General features: G+C 52.1%; 5 protein-coding genes across 5 annotated transcripts; 3 read left to right on the top strand and 2 right to left on the bottom strand.

Moving 5' to 3' along the window:
- Positions 1 to 66: 66 nt before the first annotated feature.
- NCS54_00685100 (CsbD domain-containing protein) lies at positions 67 to 933 on the bottom strand (the record flags this gene model as incomplete). The annotated part of the gene is made up of 2 exons (XM_053152293.1): positions 367 to 933; positions 67 to 312 (listed from the first exon to the last, which is right to left on the bottom strand). The coding sequence occupies exons 1-2, from the start codon at positions 658 to 660 to the stop codon at positions 67 to 69; spliced, it is 540 nt and encodes a 179-aa protein (XP_053008268.1). The 5' UTR covers positions 661 to 933.
- Positions 934 to 1,802: 869 nt separating this feature from the next.
- Positions 1,803 to 3,566, bottom strand: NCS54_00685000 (Cysteine desulfurase; the record flags this gene model as incomplete). Its single annotated transcript, XM_053152292.1, has 3 exons — positions 1,803 to 2,225; positions 2,419 to 3,251; positions 3,302 to 3,566. 3 exons carry the CDS (start codon positions 3,564 to 3,566, stop codon positions 1,803 to 1,805), a joined length of 1,521 nt encoding a protein of 506 aa, XP_053008267.1.
- A 1,029-nt stretch (positions 3,567 to 4,595) lies between these two features.
- Positions 4,596 to 6,105, top strand: NCS54_00684900 (Hypothetical protein; the record flags this gene model as incomplete). Its single annotated transcript, XM_053152291.1, has 3 exons — positions 4,596 to 4,631; positions 4,797 to 6,030; positions 6,080 to 6,105. 3 exons carry the CDS (start codon positions 4,596 to 4,598, stop codon positions 6,103 to 6,105), a joined length of 1,296 nt encoding a protein of 431 aa, XP_053008266.1.
- A 1,072-nt stretch (positions 6,106 to 7,177) lies between these two features.
- NCS54_00684800 (Hypothetical protein) lies at positions 7,178 to 8,912 on the top strand (the record flags this gene model as incomplete). Its single annotated transcript, XM_053152290.1, has 2 exons — positions 7,178 to 7,397; positions 7,480 to 8,912. The coding sequence occupies 2 exons, from the start codon at positions 7,178 to 7,180 to the stop codon at positions 8,910 to 8,912; spliced, it is 1,653 nt and encodes a 550-aa protein (XP_053008265.1).
- Positions 8,913 to 10,553: 1,641 nt separating this feature from the next.
- On the top strand, positions 10,554 to 12,504 carry NCS54_00684700 (F-box domain-containing protein; the record flags this gene model as incomplete). The annotated part of the gene is made up of 2 exons (XM_053152289.1): positions 10,554 to 10,700; positions 10,756 to 12,504. 2 exons carry the CDS (start codon positions 10,554 to 10,556, stop codon positions 12,502 to 12,504), a joined length of 1,896 nt encoding a protein of 631 aa, XP_053008264.1.
- Positions 12,505 to 17,755: the final 5,251 nt, after the last annotated feature.

The raw sequence follows: 17,755 nt of genomic DNA, 5'->3' as shown, positions 1-17,755 counted from the left end.
ATCATGTTCTCATCTCGTGCTCAGCAACATCCTCCGCTCATCGCAACGCCCAATCGTGTCATTGCTCTACTTCTGCTCAGCCTCAGCCTTCTTCTGAAGGTCATGCTCGACACCGCGCTGTCGGGTCTTGCCCTCGGCGTGCAGCTGGTCGTAGTGAGCCTCGTCCTGCTTGTCGCCGGTGATGTTGGAAACGGCGCTGCCGACGGTGCCCTGGACGCGGTCACCGATGCCAGAGCCAAGGTCGCTGAGTTGACCCTTGGCCTCCTGCTGCTGGCCCTCGAGGTTCTGTTGACGGCCGGTGTTCTTCAGGGACTGTACCATGTGTGTTAGTAAGAGAATGTCTGAACAACATCAGAATCAACTAACCTCGCTGCCGATGAGTCCACCGATAGCCTCCTTAGTGGCGCCTGCGGTCTGGTTCCAAGAACCCTCGGTGCGGTCAGAGCTATCCTTAGCGACGGCACCCGAGCCGGAGAGGGTGGCACCGGGGAGCTTGGCAGTAGTGTGGGAAGCCTCGTGCTCGGCCTCAGCCTTCTGCTTCTTGGCATCGCCCTGGACCTGGTCGCCAGTGCTGCCGGTGAGGTTGCCAATGGCGTTCTGGACGGCGCCGGTGGCGGAGTCGACGTAGGACTTGAGGGTGGAAGAGTTGTTGTCGGCCATTTTGACTGGTGTGAAGGTGTAGATGGTTTGGTTGTTGGGCTGATGGATTGTTGAGGCTGGAATGGTGTGTTTGGTCTTGAGGTTTGGTTTGTAGATGGAATGGAGAAGAGAAGATGGGAGGGAGACGAGGAGAGGAAGGATCTTTATAGCTGAACAGAGGAAGTTGTTCACGAAGGCAGGCAGGTGCAACAAGGCAGCTGCAGGCGCGATGAAGTTTCCAGTTCCATGGCCATCGCGACCGTGAAACGGGATTTCGGTGATGTCATTGCAAACAATGGGGATGTTGGTGACGCAGTTGCAGCGTTGAAAGGGTGCGGATAGTGGGCAGGAGGCGGGGACATCATGACGTCAATGGGAGACACACAGCGCGTTCCAGATTCGGCGAGCGACCTTGACTGCAAACAAGCGCCTCAGACGCTGACAGCAAATGTTTTGTGCGTACGTAATTACAGGCTGCAATCCTTTACTGTAGAGGGGTGAAGAAAACGTAATGGCATCTGATCCCCCCTGTCACTTGATGCGTCGAGATCGAGATTTGGGATGAATGTTGCGCGCAAGTGGTGTTGACATGTGATATCCCATGCTTGCAGCACCTGCAGAGCGCGCGCGCAGAGCCGCACACAAACGACGCAACGTGATAGAAGGGACGGAAGACGCAAAGATGTGCAAGGACATGGACAATTGCGTCAGGGATGGCACCATTTTAGTATCGAAAGCGTTGTCAAGTGAAACAACACATGGCTTTTTGCTCCTTTGTAGAACCAACTCGAAACCAGTCGCTCAACTGGGTTGATGATGCTCGAGTGAAACAAATTATCACCAGACAAGAACCTTGGCTGCTTTAACATCTTTTGGATGGTCTTAACCCAGATTCGCCGACTCACGGCCAGAGCTCAGGTTAACAAATGAATGGTCATGTCTCATTCTGCATGAATCCTATCCCTGATCTCATCCCCCAGTCCGGTTGGAATTTCCATGACTCCCCTCCCATTTTCATCCTCTCCAAGTCCAAAAGAAAGAGGTATCTCTGATATTACAGTATGCTGTACAGACACGGCTGAGCCTCGCTCCAGCCGGCCATCCCCCTCAAACAACCCCATACGCCCCCTTATATGCATTCATCATCATCAACAGTCACAAACTTAGTGCTGGCTCCACTGGATAGTGTCCAAGTCGATGCCTTCCTGCACCAGCTCCCACAGAGGGCTCAGCTCTCGTAGGAATGTGACACGCTCTTGTACCGCCTTGAGGACGTAGTCAATCTCCTCCTCAGTGGTGAAGCGACCAATACCGAATCGGATACTGCTGTGAGCGCTCTCGTCACTGTTGCCCAGTGCACGCAGAACGTAGCTAGGCTCCAGCGAGGCTGAAGTACAAGCGCTACCCGAGGACAGCGCAATGTCCTTGAGAGCCATCAGGAGGGACTCGCCCTCGACGTAGGCAAAGGATACGTTGACACAACCCGGGTAGAATGAGTTGGCGTCGCCGTTTTGTGTGGTGTGCTCCATGGCCAGCAGACCGTTGAGCAGACGGTCTGATAGGTACTTGATACGCTTTGTGTCGTACTAGGAACAGGTCAGAACCTTGTGAAACAGAAGGCGGACGAGTAACAAAGGCAGAGTAAAGCAACAGAATCAGACAAACGCTTCAATCAACAGGGCCGGCCTTGTCACGGGCCATTCAGAAAGCCATGCATGTGTAGAGCAACTCATCACGTAGAAAGGACACGGGGAAAGAAAAGAAATGAGTGGTACATACCTGCATCTCTTGCTTGGCGATTCGGCACGCCTCGCCGAAGCCGGCGACGAGGGGCGGTGCGAGGGTTCCACTTCGGAGACCTCGTTCCTGACCACCACCGGTGATTAGCGGGTCCAGTCTGACCCTGGGTCGTCTTCGGACATAGCAGGCGCCGATGCCCTTGGGTCCGTAGATCTTGTGTGAGGAAATGGACATGAGGTCAATGTTCATGGCATTGACATCGAGAGGGATCTTGCCCACGGCCTGAGCGGCATCGGTGTGGAAAAAGATCTTCTTTTGTCGGCAGAGCTTGCCGATCTGCTCAATCGGCTGGATGACACCGATCTCGTTGTTGACGGCCATGACACTGACGAGGGCAGTCTCGGGCCGGATGGCGGCCTCGAGGTCTTCCATCTTGATGAGGCCGTTGTTCTGAACGGGAAGATATGTGATCTCGAAGCCCTCATCCTGAAGATGGCGACAGCTGTCGAGGACGCACTTGTGCTCAGTCTGTGTGGTGATGATGTGCTTCTTCTTGCCGGAGCGGCCAAAGAAGCGAGCGACGCCCTTGATGCTCATGTTGTTGCTCTCGGTAGCGCCACTTGTGAAGATAATCTCCTTGGGGTCGGCGCCGATGAGGGCGGCGACGTGCTCTCGGGCCTCCTCAACAGCCTTTTCACTCTCCCAGCCGTAGGCGTGTGTTCGGGAATGGGGGTTGCCATAGACGCCGACGTAGAAAGGCATCATGGCATCAAGGACTCGAGGATCGACGGGGGTGGTAGCTTGCATGTCGAGGTAGATTGGGCGTTGGCCCTCTTCCATGACTGCTGCTTGCTTCAACACCTCTGATATCTCTGTGTCAATTTTCCGAAGCTTGCAAAGGCTGGGAGATGGGCAAACTCACCGGCCATGGGGCTGACCTTGGCGTTGGAGGGGGTCTCCATCGCAGGAGGGATATCGACAAAGTCCTTCTTGTCGAGCTTGATGGCTGTCTCGACCTGGGCATTATCCCTCTTGGACTCGGAGACGTATCCGCGGCGCGACGTCCGGTTCGCCACGACGGCAGCTGCGCGGAGACCTCGCAAGGGAGCCGCCGACAGACGGGCCCTCGAGGTCAGAGACACTCGGCCCGCCGAGCGCAGAGCGCAGGATGCAATGTTGCTGGCCATGATGGTCAATTTGCTGGCAGTTGCATGGACGAGAAAAGCGTCGAGCAAGAGCAAGCAAGAGCGGAAGGGAAGGGAAAGAAAAGGGAATTTTGAGTGGAGGAGGAGATGTGAGCTCCGAGTCAAGAATTTGTCATTCGCCGCTCGGCATCGGTGTTAAGACTGGGCTTTCGGCAGATCTGGCCCGGCTATTGGCTGAAGCGGCTGGGGGGCCGGACATGGCGGCTTTTTAGGTACATGACGGGGTATTTGGCGTGGGAGGGGGAAGATGATGGAAAAGTCATCGAGTTGTGTCGAGTGGCGAGAAGCTGTAGAAAGACCCAAAGAGGCAATTTGACACAAAATTCTGCGATGAAACTGGTTGGTGTTGTCGTTGTGCCAGAGATTGGTTTTTGCTGCAGGGCCTCGGTCATTTCCAGGAGAGCTCCCTTGAGAAGATCTACCCCAGCACAATCCTGCCTTGTTCCCTGCGAGGATGGTCGCTCCCGTTGCGGAGCTTCGTTCTCAAAGGTACGTACCCTCCCTTACAGCGCAGTAGGTGTTCGCCTGGATGCCCTGAACGAGCCTGTAGACGAGGTGCTGTGCCTTGAACAGTGAGATTGATGGATCCATGGATGCCTGGGTCCCAGCAGAAGTGACGCAACTCTCCTGTGACACAGTGGCACATTGTGGCTTATGACGGGTCCCGGAGACCCTCTAAACCCCGTGGAATCAGCGCAAACTCCCCCAAAAGCGATTCCGAATAACCGCCTGCGCCACACAGCAGTAGCTTGGCAGCTGGGCAGGCTGGGCAGGCTGGGCAGCAAAAAAGCTGGGCGAGGACGCTGAGTGCTGAGGGCACAGCCACTTCAAAGTCGTCACCGTTCCACGAGTCGTCACATTGATCCATCCACATGCCTTCTTAATTAAGGTTGATGCCCTTTCGTTAACTTGGCGGCCTCGCGATTCGAGGTTTTCCGCGATCTTTTCTTCCTTCTGCTGATCCATCCGCCGAACCATCAAGTACCTGCCTGACACCATCGCGCCCTCGCCATGAGCTTCAAAGGCTTTCAAAAGAGCCTCACCCGGGTAAGCCGTACCTGCCCCTCATCTGGTGGCTGGATTGTGGAAGCCTGCAGACGCGCGCAGAGACACCTCGCGATGCCGCGCAAGCTGGATACACGGGAGGATCAACAGCCAGCTGGATCGTCATGCGACAGAGAGAAGCAATACTGACACCTCTGGATCATCTAGGCGCCCCAACAATTTAAAGCCAAGTTCAACATTGGCGAACACACCAAGGACGCTGTCTACATCGACGCCGAACGCCGCTTTCAGGAACTCGAGACCGAGACCAAGAAGCTCCACGATGAATCCAAAAAGTACTTTGACGCCATCAATGGCATGCTATCCCACCAGATCGAGTTCAGCAAGGCCATGACCGAAGTCTACAAGCCCATCTCGGGTCGTGCCTCTGACCCCGACTCGGCCATTGTCGAGGGCAACCCCGAGGGCATCGCCGCCTGCGAGGAGTACGAAGCCGTCGTCAAGGACCTGCAAGAAACGTTAGCGCCCGAGCTGGATATGATAGAGACTAGAGTTATCCGTCCCGCCAACGAGCTGCTCGACGTCATCAAGGTGATACGCAAGACGGCCGTCAAGCGCGAGCACAAGAGACTCGACTACGACCGCCATCGCGCCACCCTCAAGAAGCTGCAGGACAAGAAGGAGCGCACCGCCAAGGACGAGAAGGCCATGTGGAAGGCCGAGGGAGACGTTGAACAGGCCACTCAGGACTTTAACTACTTCAACGACCTCCTCAAGGATGAGCTGCCCAAGCTGTTTGCGCTCGAGCGCGAGTTTATCCAGCCTCTCTTCCAGTCCTTTTACTATATGCAGCTCAACATCTTTTATACCCTGCACGAACGGATGCAGCAGTGCGATATTGGATACTTCGACCTGACGCTCGACATCGAGGAGGCCTTCCACCAGAAGCGCGGCGATATCCAAGAACAGGCCGAAGCCCTATCAATCGTTCGCTTCAAGACAACCGGTCGCCCCCGACCAGTGAGATATGGAGCCAAGCCCGCACTCGAGGGTCCCAAGCAGCCTGCGCTGCTCACCCAGGGCGAAGACTCAAAGACCCCGACCAGCACTATCACCAGCCCCAAGATTGGCGGATACCAACGTCAAACTGAGTCCAACGAGGCCGCGCCACCACCATATACTCCCCCAACTGGTGCCAATGCCGGCCTGGCTGCGATCGCCGCTGGCAAGAAGAAGCCCCCGCCTCCTAAGCCCAAGCCTAAGCCCAAGCGCCTAACAGCGCCTGCGACCGAGACGGTCACGGCTCTTTACGATTACGCTGCACAAGCCGAGGGCGACTTGAGTTTCCGGACGGGTGACGTGATTGAGATTGTACAGAGGACGCAAAATGACAATGAATGGTGGACGGGACGTCTAGACGGCAAGGAGGGACAATTCCCTGGTAGGTTTTCCCGGGCAGTTATCAACTATAAAGCTAACCATGATGCCAGGCAACTATGTACAACTTAACGGCTGAAGAATCTGACCATGACACCATGTACGGCGGCAGTCCGGTCCGCGACAAGGCTTTCACTTACCTCGATACCACCACAACGAAGCGAATCATGTCATCGCAACGCGCCCACGATAGACGCTCATAAATGCAAAAGAGCAACACCGGAGATGTGGAGCTCTAGGGGTTCTAGGCGTATGGGAGAAGCAAAGGGAGCGGACAAGAAAGAGGAAGGGTGCGTGACTGGTGTAACTCGGGAGCGATATCCCGGAGCCCTCTTGTATCTGGAGATGTGGGCGAGCCTCTGCGGTCAAAGACGGGCATTCCTGGCGTTATGGAAGGACATTTGCTTGACGTCTGCAGAAGCAGATAATCTAAATCATATTGATATTTGAGGATAAGGGTAGAGCCATAGGCAGAACTCGCTGGGTCCTTGTGTTGCCCGAGGGGCTTGACCTGGATCAGAAGAGACAAGATTATTTCATATACTTCTAGGCTTGGGGGTGTGTCCAATCATTTCGTATATCCGCTATATTGAGCAGGACAGCGAAAGTATTATCTGGCATGACCAAGTATATACCAACATCCATCAGGAGCAAATGTCTGACAACAGCCAGGATAGCCAGGTGCTTGGCATTAGAACAGCCCTACGAGTATATTTTCGTCTTTCGATATGATAGCAATCCTAGTTAGGTTATGGGGGGTTAATTCAAGGTACCTAAAGACAAAGCTTTTGTCATATTGTTGGCAGAGAGTCATATTCCCTTATCATTATTATAGTAAGGCCCTATAGGTCTTTAGGTCAGTTATGACGAGTATGAGTAAGAATCATCCTTATCTTAGACTGAGTGACACAGGTCTTGTCGTTTCACTATACCTCTAGCTAGAGGTCATTCAATCCTTCGAGACCTTTGAGTGCAAATTGCCTCTGTTCTTCGGCTGTGGGGACAGCCATTCACTAGGCCAGTTAGAATGAGAAAGACCTCCACTGCCGTATCAATTTTGACTTCTTACACAAACGATAACGAACTCTCACAGGCTACGATCAAGGACATCCCGGCTCAAGTGACAGTTATCCGCCGATGTATGATACAAGATGGCTGCAATGTCTCCCGAGGAGCTAAGCCGTCCCTTTGGGGTAGACAGGTTACTGGAGATCCGGACATCGAGGATGAAAAAGATGCCAGGTCTTGAGGTCATGTCAGGAATCGACAAGAAAATGTGTCTAGGCCCAATGAAAGTCAGCAAGCTTGGTCTTGAAGGCGATGAGCATGATCCCACATTTCACGGTGGCCCAGACAAGGCCATCCTCGGATGTGAGTACCTATGTTCTTCTAATCTGAGCATGAGAATATCCGTTTCATATGCTTATTCAACCCCATTACTGACCCGGCCCAGACTGTTCATCTCATTATCTCGCCTGGCAAGCATCATATCCAGAACGCCAAGATCGCTTTGTTCCTGGCGGGTTCGGTGAGAACTTTGTGACGGCCAAGATGAACGAGCGCAACGTCTGCATTGGCGATATAATCTCTGTTGGCCCCGAGGTTCTACTGCAGGTCTCTCTGCCCCGTCAGCCATGCTTCAAACTGAACCACCGGTTCTCACTCAAGAACTTTGCGCCTGTTACATACCAGACGAGCCGCACCGGATGGTACTACCGTGTGCTACGTGAAGGGTTCGTCAGTGTTGGAGATGAACTGAGGCTCGTGGAACGTCAATGGCCCAAGTGGACTGTTGAACGGGTGCAGGAGTACTTGCATCGCAACACGGACAATCTTGAAATGAATGAGGAGTTGTCGACTTTGGAGGTCTTGGGTCAGGAGAGTCGAGGACAGTTCCTGAAGAGAGTTGCCAGGGCGAAGAGAAAGAACAGGAAAGATGCTTGGAAGGATTACAGGATCATCAACCGCAAGATGGAGACTGCCAGAGTAGTTTCACTAGTTTTGCAGGCCGTCACTCCCGATCCAGAGGCGGAGAAGTTTGTTCCCGGATCTCATGCACGACTGAAGCTCCCGAACGGGTTCACACGGTCCTACTCGATAGTGTCAACGGCAGACAAAAAGGACAAGGCGAACGTGGGGAACTTGTTTGAGCTGGGCGTTGCTCTCGACGACAAAAGCCGCGGAGGCTCCCGGTATCTACACGACCACGCTCAGCTGGGAAACGTTATCCAGGTCGGCAGAATCACAAGCGATGTCGTCCCGGCCAAATCAGCAAGCACACACGTCTTCATCGCAGGGGGGATAGGTATCACTGCATTCATGGACCTGCTGAAGAGATATCACACGATCCATTGGGCGCTAAAGCTGCACTATGCTGTACGTTCAGTCGAAGAGTTTCCGTATCGGGATCGGTTAGAGGCTCTAGGGGATGATGTGGTCGTCTATGATGGGAGCAAGGGAGAGAGGATGGACATTGAAGCGATTGTCAAGGCACTCCCCTGGAACAGCCACCTTTACGTGTGTGGGCCAACCAGGATGATGGCAGCTGCCAAAGAGGCGGTCCAGAAACACAGGATTCCAGCAAACGAGGTTCACTTTGAGCGATTTGCGGCTGAGGTGTCGGGGGATGCATTCGAGGTGCAGGTGGTCAACCGGGGCGACAAGCTAGTCCGAGTGGACGGGGAGGAGAGCCTGCTGGAGGTGCTCCGCCGGGAGTTTGACGATGTCCCATCATCCTGCGAGGTTGGGAACTGCGGCACTTGCAAGGTGAAGGTCGAGAGCGGGCGCGTGGAGCACAGGGGGACGGCTCTCTCGGAAGAGGAGAGGAAGAGAGGAATGCTCGCGTGCGTAAGCCGAGGCATTGGTAGAATAGCTATAGAGCTCTGATGACCCCAGGAAAGGGTTCGTTCGTGAGAGCGGGGTATGCCTTCAATTTGGGGCATCGGGCAGGTCGGACAGGTGAAGTCTAGGAGGCAGCCGGGGTCGAGGTCACCCTGGGCCCGGGGAAGCCTTCCGGGTGACTATTGCTTGGGCTAGGGTGACTAGGAAGGGCGTATTTTTGCAGACGAGTGCTGCAGCACTGCCCCAGCCCAGAGCCTGATTTCAAAAAGCGGTTAGAGAGTGCGGTGGGAAAGAAATGAGGCTCTGCTGAGCTTCCTCTCGTGATGCGGGGCTAGGAACGTTGGTGTTGAGGAACAATAGCATCGGACGCTAGTAGAACATTGGCATCAAATGTAAGCAGGCAGACGTGTATGTGAGAATAATAAATTATAAAATAATACATAAACCTTATAAAATAATGTCTATTCATATGATGATCTTTGTAATTTTTTTTTACTATTTATATAAACCTCCTCTATTCTTGTGCTGAGGTCTGAGAGGAGTTAGACAGGGATGTGCAGTTTATCGATCGGTGTGCCAGGCCAATAGCGACATATGCAGAGAGGCATTCTTGTAACATTGTTGGCTGTAGGTAGCCAGGGAGAGCGGAAAGAGACGCCCGGCCAAAGCTAACACAGCCGGGTAAAGAGGACCTCATACATAAATCAGGCTCCGAGCTTTGATGTTTTGGTGACTGAATCAGACCACGGAGGAGCATCAATGGCTGATTCTAACGCAAATAAAACGCATCTGAAAAACTCTAAATGCTCGAATCGTCAGTGAAAATGACTTGGCAGTTGAGGCTCTTCTGTTATTGACACATGTAAGTTGCTCAGTGAAAAACAAACCCTGCAGTGGCACGCCACCACGCAGAGCCGCATTCACCTTCTGGGCCCGGTTTTGACCCGTGTTTCTTAGACACTGGCTCTCTTGTGTGTAACCTCCTTGTGAATGCTTGTGCCCTGCTGCGCCTCAAAATCTCGGGGAGACAGAGACAAACAAGATTGTTGGTTTACCATTGAATCGGAAATGGCACGAATTGGATGAGATGAGCATCAGGCCGTGACACATCCATGACGCCTCTAGCCGAATGAGCGCTCAACCAAGGGGCAAGTTCAACACCATGAAGTCAAGATAGTGGCACCACGAGATATTCAGCAGTAGCTTTCTCATGATTCCTGGCTGCTGCATGACAGTTTATGGCGTAGCACACCCACTTGGAAGTATTACTAGAAGTTTTGATCGCGTGCGAGGGAGAAAAAATAGCCGTCAGCATCACCACCATCCTCTGTCGTCTCACTTCAGAGAGCCTTTTGGGACTGCTCGTTCTTTGTCCAACCCACCAGGTTAGCCCTGTTTTCCTCTCCCCCAACCATTCCTGAACTAATTAATTTCGGTGGTATTAGCATGAGTTTAGCTCATTCACTGGCGTCTAGGGCGGGTGAAGCAGAGCCTCAATGAGCAGGGAGTGAATCAGGCTCTCGAGGAACCGAACAATGCGGCTCTGCTCTGGCTTTCGTTTTATAGGCCTGTTTGCTCTAGCCCTTGGATAGCCTCTCGCCATTTACACATTCCTATACATGGTGACCATGTTATGACGTCGTTATTGAAAGGGCCCCTTTCTCTTTCTTGGACCTCGACTCCGTCATGAGCATCCTCCGCCTCCCAGCCGAAATTGTCGCCCTCCTCGTCGAAAACCTCGATGTAGAGAGCATCTTCAACCTCGGATTGACCAGCCGCTGCCTCAGCTACATTCTCTATGATCGACGCATATGCCGTCTTGCCCTTCTCAAGGTCCGTTCGTTCAGCTGCGCCTCCTTGGCTTACAAGTCTGCTGACGAAAGCTTAGAAGGCAGACCACTCGGCCGAGGCCAGAGAGGCGCGTGAGACGGGGGATTTTGCGAGGGCCTTTAGGCGGCTCGTCAAGCGACGAATGGCCGTTCGCTCTGCTGAGCCCTGGACGGCAGCCATCGTGGCCATGGCGGATCGTTTCGTGTATACGAGCGGGTACCTGTGTTACACGGTGAACCGCGAGCACCTCCGTGTCCTCAACGTCCGTCAAAATCCCTCAGAGGAGCTCAAGGTCAACGTTCCCTTGCTCCTGCACGCCGTCCGCGACTACGATCCGCTTCTGCCGTACTCCTTTGAGCCCCTGTACTGCGCCGAGGGTGTTCTGTCGTGCCTAGCCACTCAGCTCCAGGGGGGCACGACGTGCTGCTGGCTCATCATTTTTGAGGTGAGGTCAGACTTCCAATGGGTTGTCGTGAAGCGGTTGTGTTCAGAGCATCAGGTCTTGATCCGGAACGACAAGAACTACCTGTTCTGCGTCACAAAGTCGCATGCCAGGATTGACGGCACCTACAGATGGGGTGTCCAGCGACTCGATCTTGCAACTCGGCAGTGGTCAGATTCGCATATTATCCTGTGGGAGTTTGAGGGCTCCAAGGTTGGATCCGACATCTGTTTCGAGATCATCGACGACCATTTTTACTGCGTTTCGAACAAGTTGAAGACGCAGACTAACTACGAGATCCCAAACTGTTATTACCAAGCTATTAGGTTTCCAGTGAGTGAAGCAACGCATGAGAGTTGCGAGAAGCCCCTGAAGCGCAACCTCTGGCGGCGTCATGATTCAGAGGGCGCCCTCGATGACCGCTGGACGTCACTCCAACTCGCCAAGGATGAAGATACAGGAGAAGTCTTCATCATCGAAGTCCGTCGAGAGTGGTTCCCGGGAAATGCGGGGAGCCAGAGGACTTGCTACAAGAAAAGACTCCGATTCGGCCACGATCCTGTCGAACATTCTTTACTTACACCGCCAGCCACTGCCGAAAACTCACCTATCGAGACGACTTGGGATTGCGAGAAGCATTTTGAGGAGCGAACTCCTGGGGACATCCATGTCGGCGACAACCCAAGCGACACCCTCACCTACACCCTCGGCGAATGCCCAGTCCGGTCTTACAATCCGTCTTGCGAAGCATTCGTCGATCTTGTGTACGAAGCATATAGCGCCAATCCGCTGCTGCAGCTCAGGGTGAGGCCAAAGAGGGAGGCCGTCAAGCAGGAATTGGGGCATCCATCTTCATGGAGCCAGCACGGCATAGAACAAACAGTCGAGATGTGGCCGCCAGAACCAAGCCCTTCTCAACCCGACGACGCCTTGGCCCAGCTCCATGAGGTCATTAACCCCTCACAAAGGTTCGACGGCCTCGAATGGAGCATGGACGAGAGAATTCTCGTCTATTCGCCCGCACGGAGGGAAGGACAACTGAGGCCCGTCACCCTCATCTCATTCGACCCGAGCCTGAAGTTCCCCGGGTTTCCGAAATATTCCTTCGAATCTGCAGCAGATGCAGCCCGCCCGAGAGTTGTGCTGCCCAACACACCTCCACACTCACACTCGCAGGAGTCCATCTGCAGCATCGATGATATAGCCCGGTCTCCTCGCAGCCCGGGCGAGTGGCTTACATCTCAGGTTAGACATGAAGGCCCCTCACTGTTCGTCACGCCAGGCCTGCCGTTGTATCAGACAATGAGTATGGGGAACGGAGCTGCGCATGGCTTCGACATGTCATATTCCTCGTCAACGGGTTGAGTTTCTGAGGACTCTGAGGCCTGCCGTGCCTTCAGCGGATGGTGGATAGAAGCACATGAAATATCCAAGCCAAGGCACTAAAAACATCAATAAAACACATTGAATGACCACCCTCAGGCCAGCCTTTGTAACATGTCATCGTAATGCACGACCTGGTAACCCGTTTGAGCTGTATGTCCACACAACAGACTTTTGAGGCTCTTCTTTTCTTGCCTCAAAATTAACTAGCTACGCGAATTAAAGACTAGCCTGGAGGCCTCAAGGCGTGCTTCTGATCTCGCGTGTCTTAGCAGCAGGGCTGTGCACATAGTCACATGGCCAAAAAGCAAGTCCAGGGACGGCAATGACAGAAGAACTGCTTACTGGTTGTCTCGTCTCGAACGAACTGGTCTAGAAGCGGCCCTGACTCGAGTTGATTTGCGCAACGTGGGGCAGAGGGTGGTTCGCCAGCGATCATCGCAAGGCGCCTGCTTGAACCCCTCAAGTACGCTACACTACGACCGGGCGAGACAAAAGTGCTGTAGATGGGGCTCAGGTGGATTTTAAGTGAGGGACTAAACCCAGACGATGAATTCCTGCATGTGCTATTTGCTATTCCAACTGCAACACTGGCCATGGGGAAATGGAAAGGAGATGGTTGATGCAGGAAGCGGATCGATTTGACAACACATACATATCAAACATGCATTTTGGCGTTCGGGACGGGTTTCAAAGTGCAAAATATGCTTCTGAAAACGAGGCTGCGAGGAAGTGGTGTGAGGGAATGTGAGCATATCATTGATACATCAACTCGGCTACTTGCTTCATATGCAGACGATACTTTTCAGACTTTTTACTGACCTTGAACTGATTCTTATTGATTTATGATGATCATATTCTTGAATTCATAATAAACATCTTGCAGAGTAATCCCAGTTGCTTATGAGGATATACCTAATATAGCCGAATTAATGCTATCACAGAGCAAAGTTGCCCAAGGCAACGCTCGGCTATTGCGAATCTTTTCAACTCATTCGAAGCAGCCTTGGTTATAGAAGTGGAAAATACCTAAATACAATAGTCGGAAGCTCTATAATGATGTTGATGTCCCCAGTCCCACCCCACAACTACCCAGTTCGGCAAATACGAACTCGGCTGCAACGTATGCTGGGATCTATTGGTTGCACTTTCGGTTACACAAGCTCTGTAAGCACTGGGGTCATTGAAAGGTGCGATGGGCTTCGTGGTATAGGATAGATAGCATAGCTCCAATAGGTTGTAACAGGAGAGTGCACCTCCTCCACAAACCAATGAACAAGTGAGCTGTAGTGTAATAGCGTCCTTTATACATTTTAATTCAAACAGAGTGGACGCTCTCAGTCGATCATTCGCGTTCGGCCTGTTCATCTTGCTCTTTCAAGCATACCCTGCTTAAGGGCCAAGCCGAAGGGGTACGGAGAGAGTATGTGACTAGATCTGACGGGCTTGAGACAGTATTTATATTAAAACTTCTGTCGATAGAGGCGAGTACCGTTTAATTCAAACGGATAATATTAAAGGGGTACTTAGTTAAGTACGGCCACGTTCTATCACGTACGAAGAATAATGGTCATCTAACCTTAACAAATTCTTTATAAATAAAGATCTCAGGGTGGAAGAAAATGGTCTTAGATAAAGATGAGTCCTTGCAGGGTCCCCTCTCACCACTTACTAACTCTTATGACGAAGATGATCTCACCCCTCACAGGCATCTCGTTGCACTACGAGAATATCATGGATATGTCCAGAGTGGCGAATCCGTCTATTCAAAGCCCGATGTCCCTAGATCGCGCTCTGGATATCCTGGTAGCTTTGGAAGAGGAGGTTGAGGCGAACCTGCAGTTGTGGCGACGTCGTTCTTCAGTTTTAAGGAGGCGGACTCAAAATTGCCGATTTTCTATTCATAAATGGGAAACAGGGAGCAAAAGATTACATACTGCTCACGTGCTCAATAAGCATAGTTCCAAGAGATAGATAAACCAACTTTCCCTCTTCAATCTTTCGGCAACTGGTCTTCGCCTATTGGATTCACCATTACGAACGGTTGGTTGAACTGTGGTGATGTTCTAGCATAGGTAACGAGAGATCGGGAGGGCAGATTCCCACGGTTGACAAAACAATGTTTTGGTCTTGGCGTACGAAGTAATGAGTGAGAACTAAATCGACAGTGATGCACAAGACACTTTAATCTACAGTTTCTCCTTGCCGGATCTGATTTTGCTCCAAGCAGCCGACAATCCGGCTAATATCCGTGAAACGTTTGATGAAAGGGGCCTTCGGGGGGGTCAATGGAGTGATATTTCCTGGCCTTTGTCGCGTGCTGGGATATAGCCTTTGCTTCGACAACATTGTTGTTCTTTGGCAATCGCTTAGGATTGACTTGGCGACAGGTTTAACGTGACGTTGCTTCTAGTGGCTTTGAGTCCTTAACTTCTTAACCTACTTTTCGACTATCTATCACCTCGTTATAACGACGAACGGTGACTTAGGCAAGAGTTAATCGCCAAAGCTATTTCTCACTGGCAAGGGGCAGCAGGTAAGATAAAGTCTCGAGGCATTGCCCGAGAAGGCGGCAACCGAAGCCAATCGATGGACACACAAGAAGGCGAACTAGTCAGTCTGCAAATAGAAGACAAGGAAGCCATGAGAAGCGTCCCTAATGAGGGGAGGAGGTGAGTGAATACTGGGCAGCATGGAAGGTAGCTGTTATCAGGATGGGGTCACATTCTGGGAATCCCCCTTGGATGCGTGTTGGGATCCCCCACACGCTGGGCGCTTTCTCGTGGTGATCAAAACACCAGACTTGGCTCGGCCACGGTGCTCTGGCAGCGAGTTCGATGTTTTTGGTCACCAGCTGCCAGGCCGTCGAACGAGCCTTCAACCCCAAACACTACGGTCTCGAGGCCACTTAACACACCGACGCATCCCAGCCTCAAGAATGAGTTTATCCGACAGTTCGCGAATACGAAAACACGAGGCAATGTCAGGTAAGACCGTAGCAGAGACGATAGGAACGTGGGAGCTGACGAAGAGTCGAGAAAACCTTGCGCCCGAACGAGAACCTAGGACCTTTCGTTATCACCTGTCGAGGAGGTAGCCACACATCAACACTACGCCGGGCATAGAAGCACGACGAGTTTGAAGCAAGCATCCGAATGTTGCAATCGGGACACCTCGACTGTGAATATGCAAAGCCGAGGTGTGACATTGCTGTGTACTTCATAATACAAAAGCTCTAATCATCAATTCAGATCGTCACAGCGCCATGCACTCGTATCACCCCGCCGCAGCCATAGAATCATCATGGTCGTTGGCCAGACTTCTTCGAGGTCATCTTCAGAGAAACCTTCACCGCCAATGCCTGAAGAAGGCGAGCTCGCAAAGTACGTCCACAGTTTTATGGGAAGCGAAGGGTCAGGCGCTGCTAGGAAAAAAGGGAGACGACCAACAAAACAATGAACATGTCAACACGACGATATCAGGCTAAGTTCCAACCACCAAGCCGCTCATGCTAAATACTTGTTTGACAAACTTGCTAACATCATGAGTTAACGCAATGAATGGGGTTCGGAATGGCCGGTGGAGCAATGGAAAGAGATTCGTCCTGGTCAATAACAGGGCGCAAGAGGAGGATGAATGATATACCAGCTATCCTTATCCCATACATCCTATCTCATGCGCGTGAACGCAGGGAACCAAGGCCCGTCTCTTTTCGAAAATGGCGTCAGACTTCTATCAATACGAGTCATATCGCTCTATGGCCTCTCGGGGCATATCCCCGTGGCGCGACATCCTTCTAATAAGACTCAATTTAACCGACAACGAGTCTCCGACCCTTGGAATGACACTACCATGATTGAGGAAGGTGACCCACAGCCTTTTGATGGCCGATATGGCTTCAGACGGTCTTCAAATTGCTTAACCGGAGGTGCGAAAGGTGGAGATGATAACTCATGTTCATCATGTTGTCGCCGGCTAATTGGTGTAGTCGAACTTGAGCCTGATGTCAAAACACCACCAAGTATAACGAAACAGCCTCGCTAAGTATTTGCAAAATCAGACAATGCGAGATGAAATACAAGAGACAAAGTCGGATATTAGAGAAGGGCCATGAGACGTTGTTTGTGGAGTTGAGAGTGATTGCCATGGCAGAGGAGAAGGGGAGGGAAAGCAGATCGAAACGGAAGGAAGAGAGCAATAATGGAAAGGGTGAGACAGACACAGAGGGAAAAAAAAGAAAAACATTGAAGAAAAAAAGGAGGAATTTAAAGAGAAGGCAGAAGAACAAGGTCCGGAGAGGGCCAAGCAAATATTCGAGGAGAGCGAGGAGTGGGCGACAGCCACAGCAAGCTTTCGGACGAGGGAGCTGCGGAGAGAAATGGCGGAACAAAGAGGAGTGCCTTCAAGGGTAGGTTTGCCAGGCGGAGAGAAAGTGAGGACTCATTCACAGTGTTGCTTCACTAACAGCTGAGCAGGGCATAAGAAAGGGGTAACAATCCAAGGGATGTCGCAAGATATTCGCAGGCAGGAGACACTCGAGGTTTTCACATTTCGGACAGAGCTAACGCAGCTCCAGCGCCAGAGGATGCGCCAGTGATCGGTGAATAGATACAGGGAAAGTGGATGGAAAAGATGAGCCAACAACCTCTCCTCTTTCGCCATCTCTAATCGAATTCCTTCTGATTAAGTCGAGACCTCAATTCGGCGTCACATATCAAGCAACTAGTCAGCGTGGCACTCCACCCATGGCTTTTGAACGTGACAAGACGAATGGTTTTCGACTACTCTTGCTCAACACGTGTCAGCCATATGCGTGCTTGGTGTTGCCCTCAACACGAGGGACTACCTCGACAGCGATCAGGAGAACGGCCTGCCCTTCGCCTCGATACCACGCCCGTCATATCTAGGAGTCTCGACTCGCGTCGCTCGGATGTCAAGAAAGGCAGCGTCACCTTAAACGGCCTCGCCTATGACGAAAACACCAACTGGCCAGGGAAATGCAATGATCAAGGTACCAAGAAGTGCAAGCTAAACAGCGAAACACTCAGGGAAGCGGGGGATATCAAGTCACAGGATAACACGGCTATCCGCGCAGGTTCTATTAAGAAAAGGTAAAGCCATACAGCTTGAACTGCGACATCGTCCGCGGAGAGGCTGATCACAACAACACCAAAATCACAACCAAAAGCGTAAGGACTAGGGACACAATTTTTATCATTCTTCCATGCTATTA

The sequence above is a fragment of the Fusarium falciforme genome, chromosome 5 (assembly GCF_026873545.1).
Source record: "Fusarium falciforme chromosome 5, complete sequence".
NCBI lineage: Eukaryota > Fungi > Ascomycota > Sordariomycetes > Hypocreales > Nectriaceae > Fusarium > Fusarium falciforme.
Note: the sequence above shows the minus strand (reverse complement) of the source record. Positions and strands in the feature narration are given on the sequence as shown.